At 48.8% G+C, this 16,212-nt stretch overlaps 1 protein-coding gene across 1 annotated transcript; it reads right to left on the bottom strand.

The window, feature by feature from the left end:
* Window positions 1–8,361: 8,361 nt before the first annotated feature.
* Window positions 8,362–14,679, bottom strand: LOC144118438 (endochitinase-like). Its single transcript, XM_077651374.1, has 5 exons — window positions 14,597–14,679; window positions 13,772–13,883; window positions 12,642–12,806; window positions 10,726–10,845; window positions 8,362–8,623 (listed from the first exon to the last, which is right to left on the bottom strand). Exons 2-5 carry the CDS (start codon window positions 13,814–13,816, stop codon window positions 8,492–8,494), a joined length of 462 nt encoding a protein of 153 aa, XP_077507500.1. The 5' UTR covers window positions 13,817–13,883; window positions 14,597–14,679; the 3' UTR covers window positions 8,362–8,491.
* Between the last annotated feature and the right edge of the window lie 1,533 nt (window positions 14,680–16,212).

Genomic DNA, 16,212 nt, shown 5'->3' with positions numbered 1-16,212 from the left:
TACGAAAGTCCGCCTGGAAGGCATACAATTGAAGGTGCACATGTCGTTGGTTCGAATCCCTGTCGCAATCTAACCCCCAGATTGACTAGCAGATGTAAGTTATATGCAATGCGAAATCCTATGACACCACCCGGAATGCATGTACGGCAAACGGTTGCGTCAAAATTTTGGTATGAATGTTGGGAAGTCTTGCGCCAATGGAGGTCGTCCAGTGGCGAGTACATATATACGAACAAGGTATATATTATACCGCGCGTCTTTTCTATCCTGTCTTTCTATCCCATCTTTGAACTCCTACTATCTGCACGTGGTAGCGATTGTGGCTCGGTTTGAGCCAGTGAGCAGGCCTGTACATAGAGGTGCTGCGGTGCTACCAATACCTGATACTTGATTTAATATCTGCTGCTGGTCCTTGGACCCAAGATACTAAACTTATTTTTGGAATATGGCGGAGTGCTAGACGCACTCTGGCACGGGTCCGCCCGGTATTGCACTGCCTCCGGGATCGGCCCGGGGCCTATGGGCCTATTAGCGCGAGGCGCCTTTTCTTTCTATCTTTCCCTCCTACCTTAAAGTCCTACTTTCAGCCCGAGGCCGCGAGCGTGGCTCGGTTTGAGCCAGTAGGCAGGCCCGTGCTCTTTCCTTTTCCTACTTCATTAAGCAACATCAGTAATAATAATAATAATAATAATAATAATAATAATAATAATAATAATAATAATAATAATAATAATAATAATAATAATTCGTTTTTGGGGGAAAGGAAATGGCGCAGTATCTGTCTGATATATCGTTGGACACCTGAACCGCGCCTTAAGGGAAGGGTAAAGGAGGGAGTGAAAGAAGAAAGGGAGAGAGAGGTGCCGTAGTGGAGGGCTCCGGAATAATTTCGACCACCTGGGGATCTTTAACGTGCACTGACATCGCACAGCACACGGGCGCCTTAGCGTTTTTCCTCCATAAAAACGCAGCCGCCGCGGTCGGGTTCGAACCCGGGAACTCCGGATCAGTAGTCGAGCGCCCTAACCACTGAGCCACCGCGGCGGGTCCAACATCAGTCAGTAATAGGACTTTCGGAAGTGGCGGTGCTCGGCTTTTTGAGCACAACTTTACGTTAAAGAACTGCACGTTAAACGTTAAAGAACTGCACGTTAAAGAACCCCAGGTGGTCGAAATTTCCGGAGCTTTCACAAATCACAAATAAATTTTCGTAATGGGACCAGTAATGCTTTCGTATCAAAATCGCGGAGATGTTACCGAATGATACCACAAATTTTCAAGCGATAACTACAAAGGAGACCTTCTCCATTTTATAAAGGGCAGCCATCGGCATCGTAGTACGTCGTAACCGAAAACTCCTATGTTCTCTTGCAGTAAAGGGTTACTCCTCCTCTATAATTGCCTCGTGCCTAATTGTAAAGAATTTGAATTTATTTTTTGTTTTCAAATTGAGTTTGGAGTAGAGGACTGCGTTTAGTTTTGAAGAAATTGACGGCATGACAATAACTTGGAACTGGGAAAAACTACCCAATTCGCTTCAGAAAGAAATGCTTCTAAGGGAGCCGCCGATCGTTCCGAGATCACACCCTGCCGTTTGATCTAGTGCTCCCTTCCAGCATCTAACTCTAATATCCAAATGGTGTTCGCAAAATATGGCTATATTAGTGGCCTTATCAAGGCAGGGAGAGGTGACAAACACTGACCCCTCCTACTCCTCGTTAGCCCCTCCAATGGCCATGCGCCTTCTTTGCCTAGCAAAGAACTTTCAACTCAACTTTAAGACAGTGAGCGTTGCCTAGACACACTATATATCGAATCCATAGAGAGCGCGGGGTTTATGCCTGACTTTTCTATCCCTATTTTTTTTTAACCCCTTCGTTTTCTCCCTAACTGCTTGTTTGGAGTACGGTACCCTGATACTTATATCGCAAACAAGTGGACATAAGCTTCGTATGCGGCAAACTCGGACATCGTGCGGACGTTTGCCCCGAGCCGGGATCCACCGAATGCAGGGGCTGCGGAATTCCTAACCCCACCCCATCCCACGTGTGTGATAATAATAATAATATTAATTGGATTTGGGGGAAAGGAAATGGCGCAGTATCTGTCTCTTATATCGTTGGACAGCTGAACCGCGCCGTAAGGGAAGGGATAAAGGAGGGAGTGACAGAAGAAAGGAAGAATGAGGTGCCGTAGTGGAGGGCTCCGGAATAATTTCGGCCACCGGCACGCAGCCGCTCCAGCTCTCGATCGAGGAGCCGACCACCTGCGAGGACAAGCAGGGTCAACGTTTCAACGGAAAACTACGAAGAAAACTTGCCGAACTCAACAAGACCATTGAAGAATACTGCGTGGTTCTCTCCCGACAGCAATGGGACGAAGTCTGTAACTCCCTCAACAGGCAAATACACAGCGGGAGTGGGCGGGTGCAACGAATCAGGCTAAGCAAATTAGTGCACCGTGCGATGCAAAGCAGTACTGCCGAAGCACATCTGGATGACCTTGCCAAACGGTACTTACCGCCTAAATCGGGGCAACCTAGTAACTTACAAAGGACGAACTATGACGGTGCCCCAAACTCAGAGCTAGATAAGGACTTCACAGAAAGCGAAGTACGCTTCGCAATTCACGAACTCAACAGTAACTCTGCGGCAGGCCCCAATGGTATCACAAATCGGGCTCTCCGAAATTTAGAGGACAACTCGGTCACGTTCCTAACGCAACAAATCAACGAAGCCTGGAAAATCGGCCATTTACCTGCAGAGTGGAAACATGCCGACATGGTCCTCATCGCAAAACCGGGCAAGTCGCTGGGCCTACCAAACCTAATGCCAATCTCACTAACGTCTTGCCTAGGAAAGCTAGCCGAACACGTCATCCTGAATAGAGTATCGGAATACGTAGAAGGAAGGGAGTACTTCCCCTACAATATGATTGGCTTTAGGCCGGGCCTCTCAAAGCAAGACGCTGTGCTACGAATCAAGAAAAGTCTGCTGGATCGCCCCACACGAGACACCAAGGCGCTACTCGGACTCGACGTGGAGCACGCTTTTTACAACATCCACCACCAAGCCATTCTCAAAGTCATATCTGACCGCAATATTGGAACACGCTTCTACCACTACGTCAAGGCGTTTCTGGAGGATCGAACGGCCACTCTCCGGATAGGCGAGCACGTCTCGGAGACGTCCCGGTGGCAGCGATGCGCAATTGGAAGCTCGCATGCAAGAAGCCATCGCAGTTACCGAGGCCCATCTCCCCCCAATGGGACTTCGCTGCTCTTCTAGAAAACCCGAGCTGCTCATCTACCACACCCCAAGACCAGGGCGCCCGTCCAACGACTGGCGCAAACACCACACTCCGTGCATAGAGTTACACAACATGGGCGGACATCGCATACCTACGGTTGACAAAATACGAATTCTAGGACTAATCATCCAAAGAAACGACTCCAACTGGTCGATGCTGGACAGCATCACGATCAAGATTGCGAACGCGATCCGAATGTTCCGGCGCATCATGAATAGACACAGGGGACTGAGCGTGGACAACGCCATTAGAATGGTCCACGCTTTTGTACTCTGCTCACATCACATACGTGGCTGCGATGCTTAACTGGAAAAAAGAACATCGGAAAAGGCTCGAAGTACACATACGCCGAGCTTTCAAGACAGCGTTGGGGCTCCCCGATAATGCCTCCACTGATCTACTCTTACAGCTAGGATACCCTTGACGAAATCATCGAGGCTCAGCACACGGCACAGATCGCACGCCTATCAAGCACCAAAGCGGGCCGAGAGATTCTCGTCAAGCTCGGCCTGAACACCATAGCAGAAAGGGACAACGTCCTGCAGCTACCTACAGTCATGCGAGAAGCAATTAAAGTGCTCCCGTTCCCAAGAAATGTACACCCGGTCCACAATCAAGGACGAAGACATGCCCGCGCCAAATCCCTCGCTGTGGACGCGGCAAGGTTTCCAGACGAGACAGCTTTCGTGGATGCAGCCTACATACCGGGAAAGCATGCCCACTCGGTAGCGGTAATCGACGGACACGGGCGATCGCGCAACTCACTCACGCTTTACACCAAGAAGCCAGAGGTAGCTGAACAAGCAGTGATAGCGCTAGCTCTCAAAGACTCGAGCTTCACAACTGTCTACAGCGACTCTAGAGCAGCCACACGAGCTTTCGCCAAGGACGGAAAAGACACGACGACGCTACGAATCTTAGGCGGAAGTAACATCACCGATCACTCCATCGTATGGTTCCCCGCACACATGGGTAGCTTAGGGGCGGTCTGCGGAATCTCAACGAGATAGCACACGAGGCGGCGCGAGGACTCATCGACCGCGTCCCTCCGGTTTCCTCCGCTACCCCACACATCGAGTACAGGGATCAGTTATTCACGTACAACGAGCTCACTAAACACTTTTATTTAGGCAGACGAGAGTTTCCTCTCCCGGATAAGCAATTAACCCGCAGCCAGTCGGTCACGTTACGCTTGCTCCAAACGAACTCATACCCCAACCCCTGGCGCATGAACCAAATCGACCCAGACTACGACGGACAACATGTGTGTGAACAGTGAAGAGAACGTGTAGACTTGAACCATATGCTGTGTGGTTGTGCATCGAGTGACGCCTACGCCAAGAACAAGGAACAATGGACAAAGTGAAAAAAAGTGCTTCACTACACGACCAGTTTCGGGCTGTCCAGGAGGCCCGCGCGGCGGCGGAGAGCTTCGGGCTCTCTGTGCCGACGTGGGAGCTGCCCTCTACACCTGGCGCCTAGCCGAGTGTCCTTCAGGACCCCTACTGTGGGATATAAAGTTTTTGCCACCACCACCATCCGGAGTTCCCGGGTTCGAACCCGACCGCGGCGGCTGCGCTTTTATGGAGGAAAAACGCAAAGGCACCCGTGTGCTGTGCGATGTCAGTGCACGCTAAAGATCCCCAGGTGGTCGAAATTATTCCGGAGCCCTCCACTACGGCACCTCTTTCTTCCTTCCTTCTTTCCTCCTTTATCCCTGCCGTGGTGTACATTAAGAAGTGAGTCACTGAGCCTTTCATTGCCTCAAAGCCGATCTTTTCTATCCTAACGAGAAGAATATACCCCCATGATACAGCAGTGGTTTGGGCGGAGGCCTACCTCATTAAGCCTCGCCTGCCTGCCTGTCTGTGTGTCTGAGTGTCTGTACATCTCTCTGTCTGTCTCAATGTTAAATACTCACAGAGGGTTTCCCTAGACTCAGGCTATAAAGATCCTAACAACTGCAAACCATTCATTCACGACGTAAAATAGAAACTTCAAAAAGTAAATGAATCCAATAGGTGTTACTTATGTGAAAGGGCACAGTGGAGTTAAGGGAAACGTACCATCTGATATACCAGCCTGATCAGCTTCAGACGGAGGAAGCTTTGTCCATGTGTCGGCTACTAAGCGATGTTAAGAGAGCAAATATTCAACAAATGAAACGAGATACGGCATGAAGAGGGCAAACAAACTTACACATTTCAGTGGCTTAAAAACTTAAGAATGCACGACCACTTTTTCCGGAATACCATCATCTATAACACGCTTTATCTGGGCATGACCGATTCACCTTTTACCTAAATCGTTTTAAGACGACAGTTTGAATTCGCTTTCTTTTTTGAAATTTTCTTTTTTTTAATAACTATCCCTGGCCGTGCTCAACCTTAGGTCGCAAACCTTTGTAACGTAATTTAAGACGCCCTGAGCTCAACCTTTTCTGCCAGCTTACCTTAAAAATTGGTCACACGGTTGGCCAATCATTTTTGAATTTTAAGTTCAAAATTACGGGCTTGATGTACATCTGACGTATCCTCTGGGGTTTGTTGTTCGTTTTAGCTTTTGGGTAAGCCCCAGTGACACTCTTGAGTCGCCGTGGTCCATAAATAGGGTTTCAAACCTTGTGGCTGTACAGTCCGCAGTTGGCGAATGCGCGACTAGTTTGCTTAGATGGGGAGTCAATGGCGGCTTAGTCATGGTATTCTCTTAATTTTTCCTTTCCTCTTTTAATTCTTCCTTTTCCCGAGCCCAAATCACTTTTGAATTGTTTGAGTGGCCAACTACCTTTCGTCAATACTCGTTTCCATTTATTTTATACTGGTGTTTCCTCTATACCGCGATACATCAGTGGTGCGGGAGGTGACTGCTTCCAGTTTCCCTCTGCAAGCTGTCGAATAAGCGTCGTCTGTGTTGGCGAGCTGCGCCGTGAATCATGAAGCCCAGTATTTACGTCGTACCTCGTGTCGGTGAGCTCACTTCCCGATCTTTTATTGCGATAACATTAGAAGCCACGTTGGGAAAAAATAGGTCGTCAGTCATAAAAATTCGCGATTGGATGAAGGGAATTGATTGAAAGAAAAATGATAGGTGTAACGTTAAAAGACATGAAGCGGGCATAGAGGGTAAGGGAACAAACGCGGGTTAATGACATCCTAGTCGAAATCAAGAGGAAGGAATGGCGCTGGCCAGGGCTAGTGATGCGATGGTAATATAATACTTGTCTTTAAGGGTAACGGAGTGGATTCCAAGAATTAAGGCAAGCGTAGCAGGGGGCGGCAGAAGGTTAGGTGGGCGGATGAGATTAGGAAGTTTGCGGGGATAGGGTGGTCCCAGCCAGCACTGGATAGCGTTATTAGGAGAGACATGGGAGAGGCATTTGCCCTACAGTGGGCGTAGTCAGGCTGTTGATGATGATGACGTTTCCTGACCGGATAATTCCAATTGGCTGGAGGGAAGTGGTGTCATCAGACCGGAAATGACGCTAGTTTTTGTAAAGTCATCAAAAGCCTCAAATGCTAGCGCACTGACGTAATGTAATAAGGTGCACGGTGTATGTACAGTCTTTGCCAAAAGTAACCGAGCAGCTGCGACGGCGACAGGAGCGCCCGAGCGGTGGCGCTGCTGTCCCCGGCGCTGGCCTGTCCTCCCCGTTAATTACTTATACAGTAAAACACTGCTCTCCAGCTGCAAGTGTGAACTGGCTGACGTAAGCCTGCGCCCTCGCTCTCCTTCGTTCCTGCGCGGCTGCTCGGTTACTTGTGGCAAAGACGGCACTTTGTTTCTGGCGTGACGAACCTCCGGCATCGCGTGGAACAAAAGCCACGTTAAATTATGTTAAGGATACGAGCCTGGTATCGTGCGTGTATATAAGAGTACGCGAGTGTTGCGTGAGCATGTGAAACTGCGCCTCCTCCTATTCGGTGTCTTAGGCCAACATTGCCGATAATTACCGCACTACCAGCGCCCTGACATCGCACGACACACATGCGAGCGATAGGGCCGTGGCGCCATCTCGTGCACAGATGACGACCTCGCGAGTTTCACCCATTTCACCGCGTCAGCATTGCTGCAAGGAATGCCACTGGCTACAGTTCCTAACGGACACTGAACGGCAACAAAACAATTATGTTTAGTTCGATGGCGATGTTTATTTTGTTTGTTTTGCAACTGCAAATTGGTTCTCGCAGAAAAATTGGAGCGTAAGGAGGAACTTCGTGGAAATTTTCTTGACGTTTGCCTCCATGCGAAGAGAACTTACGACACTCGCTGAACATGAACACCGATTTCGCCGCGACCATGATGCATGCATAATGTTCACCATTGCGTCATTCTGCGATCACGACAACATTCTGGCAAAAGGCCGGACCTAGCCACAATGCGGTTTATAACGAGGGGATTAATCTGACATTTTTCCAGGCGCACATTATCTGACGTGTTGAGGGGCATTTAATACGAGCAATATAGTTAGATGAAGATGGACAGCGACGCCCGTGGGCAATGCAGACAGCGGGGGTAGGGACACCTCGCGAACACCCCCCCCCTCCTAAAAAATAAATTAAGTGAAATGTCCATAGTCTAAGGATATCTGAAGGAAAACCATTGCTCAGCACTATTCTCCGCACTACTAAACTAAACGGACGGACGGACAGACTTTACTAACATATGGCTACAATGCTAACGCATTAGAAGGTTCTTGGCTTAGCTGATGCCACCTACCGTCTGCAAAGGTTGCGATTAGTGCTAGGTGAGCAGGCACAGTACGGGAAAACGGACGGACGGACAGACTTTACTAACATATGGCTACAATGCTAACGCATTAGAAGGTTCTTGGCTTAGCTGATGCCACCTACCGTCTGCAAAGGTTGCGATTAGTGCTAGGTGAGCAGGCACAGTACGGGAAAACTGTGCACAATGGGAGTACGAGCCTTGTACTAACTCTCGGTATCGTGATCGTAAGAACTGCACGTAGGTCAAGAACAAACGTACGCGCAGAAACAGTTCACGGAATATCTGAAAATAAGGGGCGACTTCGGCACTTCGCGCAGCATTTTACTCGCCCTGTGCACGGGGAAAGTTTTGTGTGTGTCTTAATTCTTGGTGGGAGGAGGAACCCTTATCTAAGAAAAGTTGGCAAAAGTGATCATGAGATCACTCCGTTATTAAACGCCGGCCGCGTCGGTTTTCAGCCGGAGGTGAGACCCCGGTGCACGGCGCTGAGAAGGTATGGCGTGTCAGAGCTGCAGGCGACCTGGTCGTCCTGCTCCACGTTGAGCACGGCGAGGCCCATCAGCTGTTTCTTCTTAACCAGCTCGGTCTGCGAGAAAAGTTGGGGTTTCACGCACGAAAGACGCAGTGAACTACGCTCAACTATAAAAGCCAAGGTTAAGGCACCAACGCCCGGTAGGTAGCTGCGTTGCTGCCACTGTTGCCGTCGGAATTGTAAGCCATTAGCGAAAATAGTCCCGGTAATAGTCCCGGCAACAAAACTGGTGCAACGACTGGCTAATGACACTTAATATAAACAAATGCAAGTATATATCTTTCAACCGTCGCAGTGATCCTCTCCTGTTCCCCTACTCTATCTCTAACGTTCCTATCGACCCTGTCCAATCATATAAATATCTCGGTGTTCATCTTAGTCATGACCTTACGTGGAATAGCCATATCGCGAACATTATTTCATCTGCTAACAAAACGCTTGGCTTCTTAAAGCGTCATCTCCACTCTGCCCCCCAGCATGCTAAGCTACTCGCATACAAATCACTAGTTCAATCAAAATTAGAATACGCATCGCCCATCTGGTCTCCGAAACAAGTATACCTTACTAACTCACTTGAATCAGTTCAAAATAGGGCAACTAGATTCATTCATTCCTCATACTCTTTTGATATCAGCATATCAGCTCTGAAATCGAAGTCTAATCTACCTACTCTTACACTTCGTCGCCACATTGCTAGTTTATCCCTATTTCATAAATTCTTTTATTCCGAGCTATCACAGGAACCCTATATCTTCCCTCCCCCACCACGCTTTTCTCTTCGCACTGGACATCAGCAGCAGGTATCTCGGCCACGAGCACGCACAACAACTTTTTCTTCATCATTCTTTCTCCGGAATGCTAGCGACTGGATCGGCCTTCCCCATAAACTTGCTGCCATCACATGCCAAACTATGTTTCTTAACCAAATTACGCGTTTGCTTGCATCACGATAATCATTTTTCTTTGTATACCTCGTTCAATTTTTGTGTACTTTTTCTGTTGTTAATCTATATGTGTCCCACCCCTTATGTAATACCCTCACACAGGGGCTTTAAGGAAATAAAGTGAAGTGAAGTGAAGGGACAAGAAGCTCTTAAAACACCCAAGTAATAGTTAGTTTTAGGTAACCGGAAGCGAGTACGGTGAGATTAGAGGATTGATGGAAGAGAAAAATGTAGTAGTATATCTGGGGAGAGAAAGGAGCTACCATCGATTCCTACATTTCACCCTAACCCCCCCCCCCCCCCCACCCCCCAGAAAAAACAAAACAAAACTGGCTGCCCAACAACACGAATTAGCACCGTGAGTATGCCAGAGCATCGCAGTTCTGTTCAGAGTTCTGGAAAAACCAAACGAAAGTGATCTCACGGGTCGGTTACCATGGTGTAACACGAGGTTGAACGACAGATGTTGATGCATTTTATTTTCGCGATATACTGAGGTCATGGATTTGAAAGCGACATGAATATATGTTCCAGTTGGAGAGCATTTCTTTAAATTTTTGAGTCGAACTCGTTCTTCGACTAGGGCTCCTCCACGATCAGCCGCTCCAAGCGCACGGCGTTACCGCCACCTGAGCCTTACCTCGGCCGATGCATTTTTCAGCAGCCGCCGTAGACGGTTTAGAAGAACTTTTTGTTGGGCTAGATGGTACATACTGTAACAAAAGAACTGTAGCGCGACCAAGACGAACACAAGAATAGAGGCACACAGGACTAGCGCTAAACTTCATCTAACTTTATTCACCGGTAGCGCAGCAAATATAAGGAAAAAACCCCGATCACGTGCAGACACCAGATCACATACACCACTATCAACAGAACCGTTCAAGATATGCCATCTCCGATTTGTATAATTTCACAGACGTATCGCTAACACAATATACGCCTCTCTTCCTTATATGAAATGCCTCCAGTAGTTCCCTTGCCCGTAGACGGTGTATGACACATTCCTCCGCTTCCACGGTAGCCTCCTTCGGTTGCACATCCGTCCTCTCTCGTCTTTTCCCCTTTCACAATAACCCTTCCCCTTCCACGGTAGACACCCTTCGCTCTCGCCATACCGTCCTACGCTTCTTTCCAGGGTAACTACCGTTCCTTCCTCAACAAATCGCGTTCCTCCCCTTATTAGCGCACAGAACGTTGGCGTCTACGTACCTTGAGCACGACAGACCTCGCGCTTTCGAAGCCAATCCATTCGTGCTTGTTGTTGAAGGCCGTGTCACATTTCGTCTTATTTTCCCATTTTAACGTCCACGATGCCAGGTCTTGGCAAAACTGTGCAGAAGAAGAAAGTAGCGTTTGCATCAGACACAGAACCCGGCGGTTCAGATATTCGCGTACTGCAATTTCAGTGAGTACCGCCACAACGCGCCTCTTTGAATCCATCTTTTTCGCAAGATGTGGCGCCCCCTGGGGAGTGGTGAAAATTCTTCCGCTACTGGTTGAAAACAAACACGCGTGGGAGACGTGGGTGCTATCTGGTGCCACGAGGAGCCAGCTTCGCCTGCGAAGCGGCGTGTGCGTGCTTGACAGCTGCCGCCATCTGCCGCATACGCCTGTCACTAACATGCACTGCGCATGCGCAGAAGGAGCGGGCGGTTTATTTGCAACAAGCGGAGCTGGAGGACCAGCACGCATGCGTACAGCGGCCTTGTGAAAAAGCGGATTCAATGGTTTCTTACTGAAATGACATATATGCGACACTCCTTACGTAGCTGAGGACACAGAATGTGATTAAATGAATGAACCGGGTTGGAAAATGTATAAACTGCTGCACTGCAGTGTTTCCGACTAGGAAACCGCAAAAATAGGCTTGTGGTTCTGTGTTTCTTTCAAGCTATAAGTTCATCAGCCACACAGTTGCCCGTATAGGGGAACTGCAGGCAGGCATAGCAAATTTTCAGGTTTAAGCCGAAAATTAAGTGGCTAGCCGGAGACTTTGAAAAAAATATAGCGCGCAGAAGTGAAGAACAAGCGATATGCAGCCGGCAACCTAGGAAGAGGTAATATTTACACTACGCTTCAGGAGCTTCCTTTCCCCATCTCAGGTTTGTCTACAAAGCTCCGCCACCGAGATCGCGTACAACCGCGCTTCCCTAAATTCCCCTAAGCGATATTTCATTTAAGTTCGGCATTATGTGCGTAACAGAGTAGATAAGGCATTCTCGGTAGCTACCACTAGAACTATATATAGATGCGTTTTCTGAGGGCCGGGATTATTCTGACGTTTCCTAGGTTCCTAGCACAGACCGTGCAGATAGGAAAACAAAATTTTCTCGTAGCAGTGCCACTTGCCGCGCCACTTTTCTGCATTCTCGCATTGCTGTGATTCCACGTACAAATTAACGCCTCACTGTGTCGCCGCTGTGAAAACTAGCGCACCGCGCTGCGTGCGATAATAAAAAGTTTTAGCACAGCGCAGATGTACTAGCGTAGACGTACATTGGATAGGTCTGATGTCAGGCGGAAACGCACACGCCACAGCGCATGCGCCCAACACCCGGCTAGTCCAGACTGTACATACGCGTACAGTCCCGGTCATAATATTACGGAGCACGCACCGGCGATCGAACTCTTGCCACGTCCTAGCTAGCAAAATTAGGAAGCATTTTAAGCATATATGTTAGCACACGCATCTGGTACTTGAGCGTATGAAACTAAGAAACCATCATATCGTCTCTACAGAACGAGTGAGCAAATTTCAGACGCTGCACCGTGCTTCGTAATATTTTGCCACGCTTGTACTTCCTTACCATGCTAAACTGTCTACGAGAGAAGGTTCCCCTGCTTTCCTGTCATTAAAGTTTACAGAGAGAGAGAGAAAGAGTAAGAGAGAGAGCTTTAGCATAGCGGAGACGTACAAGCATGCACAGGTGATGAGATCGCTGTGGTGGTACGCGAGGGGCAGATGCGCGCAGAGTGCATGCTGCAGCCAAATTCAGCTTCGCTTGGAAGGAATACGAGGCAAGGAAATGGCGGCCGCGTATCACGCCCTCACCAAGTGAGCGCATGTTGCCGGTTGATCCTCATGAGATTTGTACACGCGGCGCTATTTAGGGTAGTACGCGTACCATGGAGAGGGACACGTCGTCGGGTATCGGCCTGACAACCAGGTCGCCCACGGCTTCCTTGGCTGGGTCGGAGAAAACGTACTTCTTGCCCACTGTCGACACGGTGGGCACCAGCTTGCTGCTCATGTGCGGTGCGGGGACCAGGATGAGGTTAAGGACGTCTACCTGTAAAAAAAATAAAGAAAATATCGCAGAACAGTTACTTTTGTAAAGTAAGGTTTATCAACAGCTGTTTGCTGCGGTGAATACAATGTCGTTTATTCGCTATTATTTCTCTTCTTTTTTGGCGAAGTGCTCGTGACGTCACTGTTACGTCACTCATGACTTGACTGCGCACGAATAACTCAGCCTGGTGCGTTGCCATGGTACATTATTGAGATGTCATGCATGACGTCAGAGCATGCTGATAAATAAGCGTAGCGCGTCGCGCTGCTGTGGCGTAATGTATGACGCCACTGCATGCTGACCAATAAATGAAGTCTGGTGTTACGACGTCGGTGCCGCAGAACCGGGAAACGCGATTTTAATAGCTGTCGCTGTAAAAAGAGGTAGTCTAAAGTGTCCGCCATCTATCGCAAAGCTTTTGTGCAGTCTTGCTATCTGCAGAGCACTCGCGGTGATTTTCTCACGCAGGGCGCTGCATTTGAGGTGGCCCGATTGGTAGAATGGCTGCTTTGCTGCGCTTGTTTAATGTATTCCCTAGCTTGGGTAGAACAGAAAGCTGGGCTGATTGATATGCATTTGTCTGAGAAAAGAATTGAATAAAAACTAGAAAACAAGAGAATGGGAAAACGAAAAAACTACTGGACAAATACCAATCTGTGCACTATAAATAATTTTTCTTCATGTGTAGCTTCTTTCTCGCTGTTTGCTAACGTCAGCAACAGGCTCACAGAGTTTGCAAACAAGGGTTCGCTCTATGGATCGTAAATATGTTTGTTCGCAACCAGGTGGGCAGGTTGTGATGACGTCACAATGTTCGCATTACGTCATGCTTCAAACATGAGGGCTGTCGCCATATCCGCCTGCAGAGATCGTTCTAATGCTAACGCATTAATAAGCCAAGACATGACGGAAATGCACGCGAGATGGCGCGGGCGGAACGAGTGCGGAAAGCTCGCTGCACTCACCAGGTTTTTGTTGAGCGCGTCAATGTTGCCGCCCGCCTCGTACATACAGGGCGGGTAGGCTCTTCCTTGGACCACGAAGTTGTGAGTCTCTACAACGATGGCGTCCAAGTCGCTGTGCGATGACCATAAAGCAAGAGTTGTCAGGAGTGCTTGCAGCTGCCGGCAAGTAACGCGCCGTGTATTTCCGAGCCAAAAGTATAGATTTGATAAAACATGCTGTTGGCTTCAATGATATACATGCTGCCATTATAAATGCGACGGAGCAAACTGAAGATACGCTACACGATTCAGAGTAGACGGGACGGTCGCTTCCGTCACACATACCGTCCCATTCAATCTGTATTCTGCTGATCTCAAGGTAGTAGGTTCGATCCCAGTCGCGGGACCGTATTTCGACGGAGGTGAATTATAACAAAACCGCCGCGCTGTGGGATGCCACTGAACGTTAAGGAACACCAGGGGGCCTAAATAATCTGGAGCCCTCCGCCACGGCATCCCTCATAGCCTGAGTCGCTTTCGGGCGTTAAAATCTCACAATAAACAATCCACTACTTTGTGTTCTGTCTGTGTCGTGTCTTGAGTTTGCCTCGCCGCATTTTACACGAAAGCTCGGTTCGATAATATTTTCTGAGGTAAGCTGCAGGAAGCTTTAATTTGCTGCACAGCGGTAGTAAAAATGGCAACACTGGCTCATCCAAGGTTGCAAAGCGTTTCTTTTTTTAGTTTCATTAGTACGACCGCGCTCCATTCCTCGCACCCTTCGTTCAGAGCACTGCGAGTGAGACGACAGTTCAAGCGTACAGAGGCAGATCAGCGACTACTGACCTGCCAAACGATGTCCAGTCGTAAGATTCGATGGAGGCTGGCAGTATGTGAGCCCATATCAGGAAGCCCTTGTTGGCGACTTCTTTGTGTAGCGCCTGCAAAGTTAAGACATGAGCCCGTATCGTTAACCCAGCTTGCGGAGTGCGCGCCGCGATAGCTGTCCTCTGTCTCACTGATATCGTGTAACTCCGCAGAAGCGATGATGAGATTGCGGTATCGCGTCAAAGGTTAAGTGACGTAGTGGGCTAATTAGGGAGTGAGCGAGCGAGTGAGTGAGCGAGCACAAGAGCGAATGACTGGATGCTTGAAGAAGAGAGTGAGTATAAAAAGAGATCATACATCACAAGAAGACACGAAGAGGGGCACCAGGCACTTCCGCCGCAAAGGCTGCGCTTTAATGTGTATGATGCATGTCTATAGTAGGATACAACTTAAAAAAAAAGAACAGCAGTTAGTAATTGTGGGCTACGGTCCGCAGCGTCCTGCATTACTCTGCTGACGAACAAAAGTGAACTAAATTAGTTTTTAATGTTTGTTTCTATCAAACAAGCCAGAGGCATAAAATTTATTGATCTTACTATATCTTCTTGTGATCAGCTTCTTGTTTAGGTAACACGAAATAAACAGCGGTCTACGTTCCGTCACGGAGGAATTCTATTGGGCGGTCCTGAATGTGGGTGGAACTACACTGCAGACTTGAGTTGTATCCGACTACACTATTCCTTCTCCAACTACGAGTAAGCCTTATTAATTGTTTAGTGATTACAGTTGCTAGTGCGCCCAAGTGTTTGTTTCTTGTCGATGTGCATGTGTCCGCGTCTTGGTACTCTAGTGTCTATACTCCGGGTCAGAGTTTTGTGTCACTGCGGCAGAGGCTAAGCAGGAAAGGGAAGGAGACAGGCCTTTGTCCCCATTCCGTGGGGAGTGTACTGTTCATTGTTGTGGCTAGGGGTATGGAGAGGTGAAAGGGGGGGGGGGGGAGGCTGGAGAGACGGTGCGGGGTCGGTATGGCTATAGGGAACAATATTCTAGTTCACTATACTATGGCTGAGGTAGCCAACTTCCCACGGCACGGGAACACAGGCCGGTTTCCTTCCATTTCCTGCCTAGCCTCTGATGCGGTGCCACAGAAAGCTGACTGGGGAGTATAGCGTTGCGCAAGATATTCAGGTGTCGGATACAACGCAAGAACGAAGGGGCAGATTCTCCTCAAAGGAGGCCCTCCAGCCAATGGAATCGATCTTCATGACGCCGCGGTTAATACGATTAAGACATGGTTACTCTTCTTTAATCTGCCACCGCCTGCGATTTCACCCTAGCATGTCCAAAGAGATCTGTCAAAGGGGAGAGGGGAAGAATCGGTGAAGGGGGTGAATCGCTCGACGCCATCGGCTGGAAGGGCACTTTTGAAGGGAATTTGCCGCTTATTTCTTGAGTTGTATCCGAATTACAGTATAGACTCGTAGCAAGCGCACTGCCTGCGCGGCACTCATTGCCTCGTAAAGGACTGTCTCCTTTGCCACGTCACCGATCGGCTTGGTGAATACGGCACCGTCCCAGCCGGTGTAGCTGGTGCGCAGCGTATTGATGAGCCCCACCACGGGCGGGTCCGCCGC

This window comes from Amblyomma americanum, chromosome 2 (assembly GCF_052857255.1).
Source record: "Amblyomma americanum isolate KBUSLIRL-KWMA chromosome 2, ASM5285725v1, whole genome shotgun sequence".
NCBI classification, from domain to species: Eukaryota; Metazoa; Arthropoda; class Arachnida; order Ixodida; family Ixodidae; genus Amblyomma; species Amblyomma americanum.
The sequence above is the reverse complement of the archived record's forward strand: the minus strand, read 5'-3'. Positions and strand labels throughout refer to the sequence as shown.

What these genes read in the sequence shown, in the direction of transcription:
- LOC144118438 (XM_077651374.1), bottom strand. Translation starts at nt 13,816, where the DNA reads ATGTACGAGGCGGGCGGCAACATTGACGCGCTCAACAAAAACCTG. An exon ending in ACGCGCTCAACAAAAACCTG is followed by an intron (nt 12,807 to 13,771) that starts GTGAGTGCAGCG and finishes TTTTTTTTACAG; the next exon opens with GTAGACGTCCTTAACCTCAT. An exon ending in CGAGGTCTGTCGTGCTCAAG is followed by an intron (nt 8,624 to 10,725) that starts GTACGTAGACGC and finishes CTTTTCTCGCAG; the next exon opens with ACCGAGCTGGTTAAGAAGAA.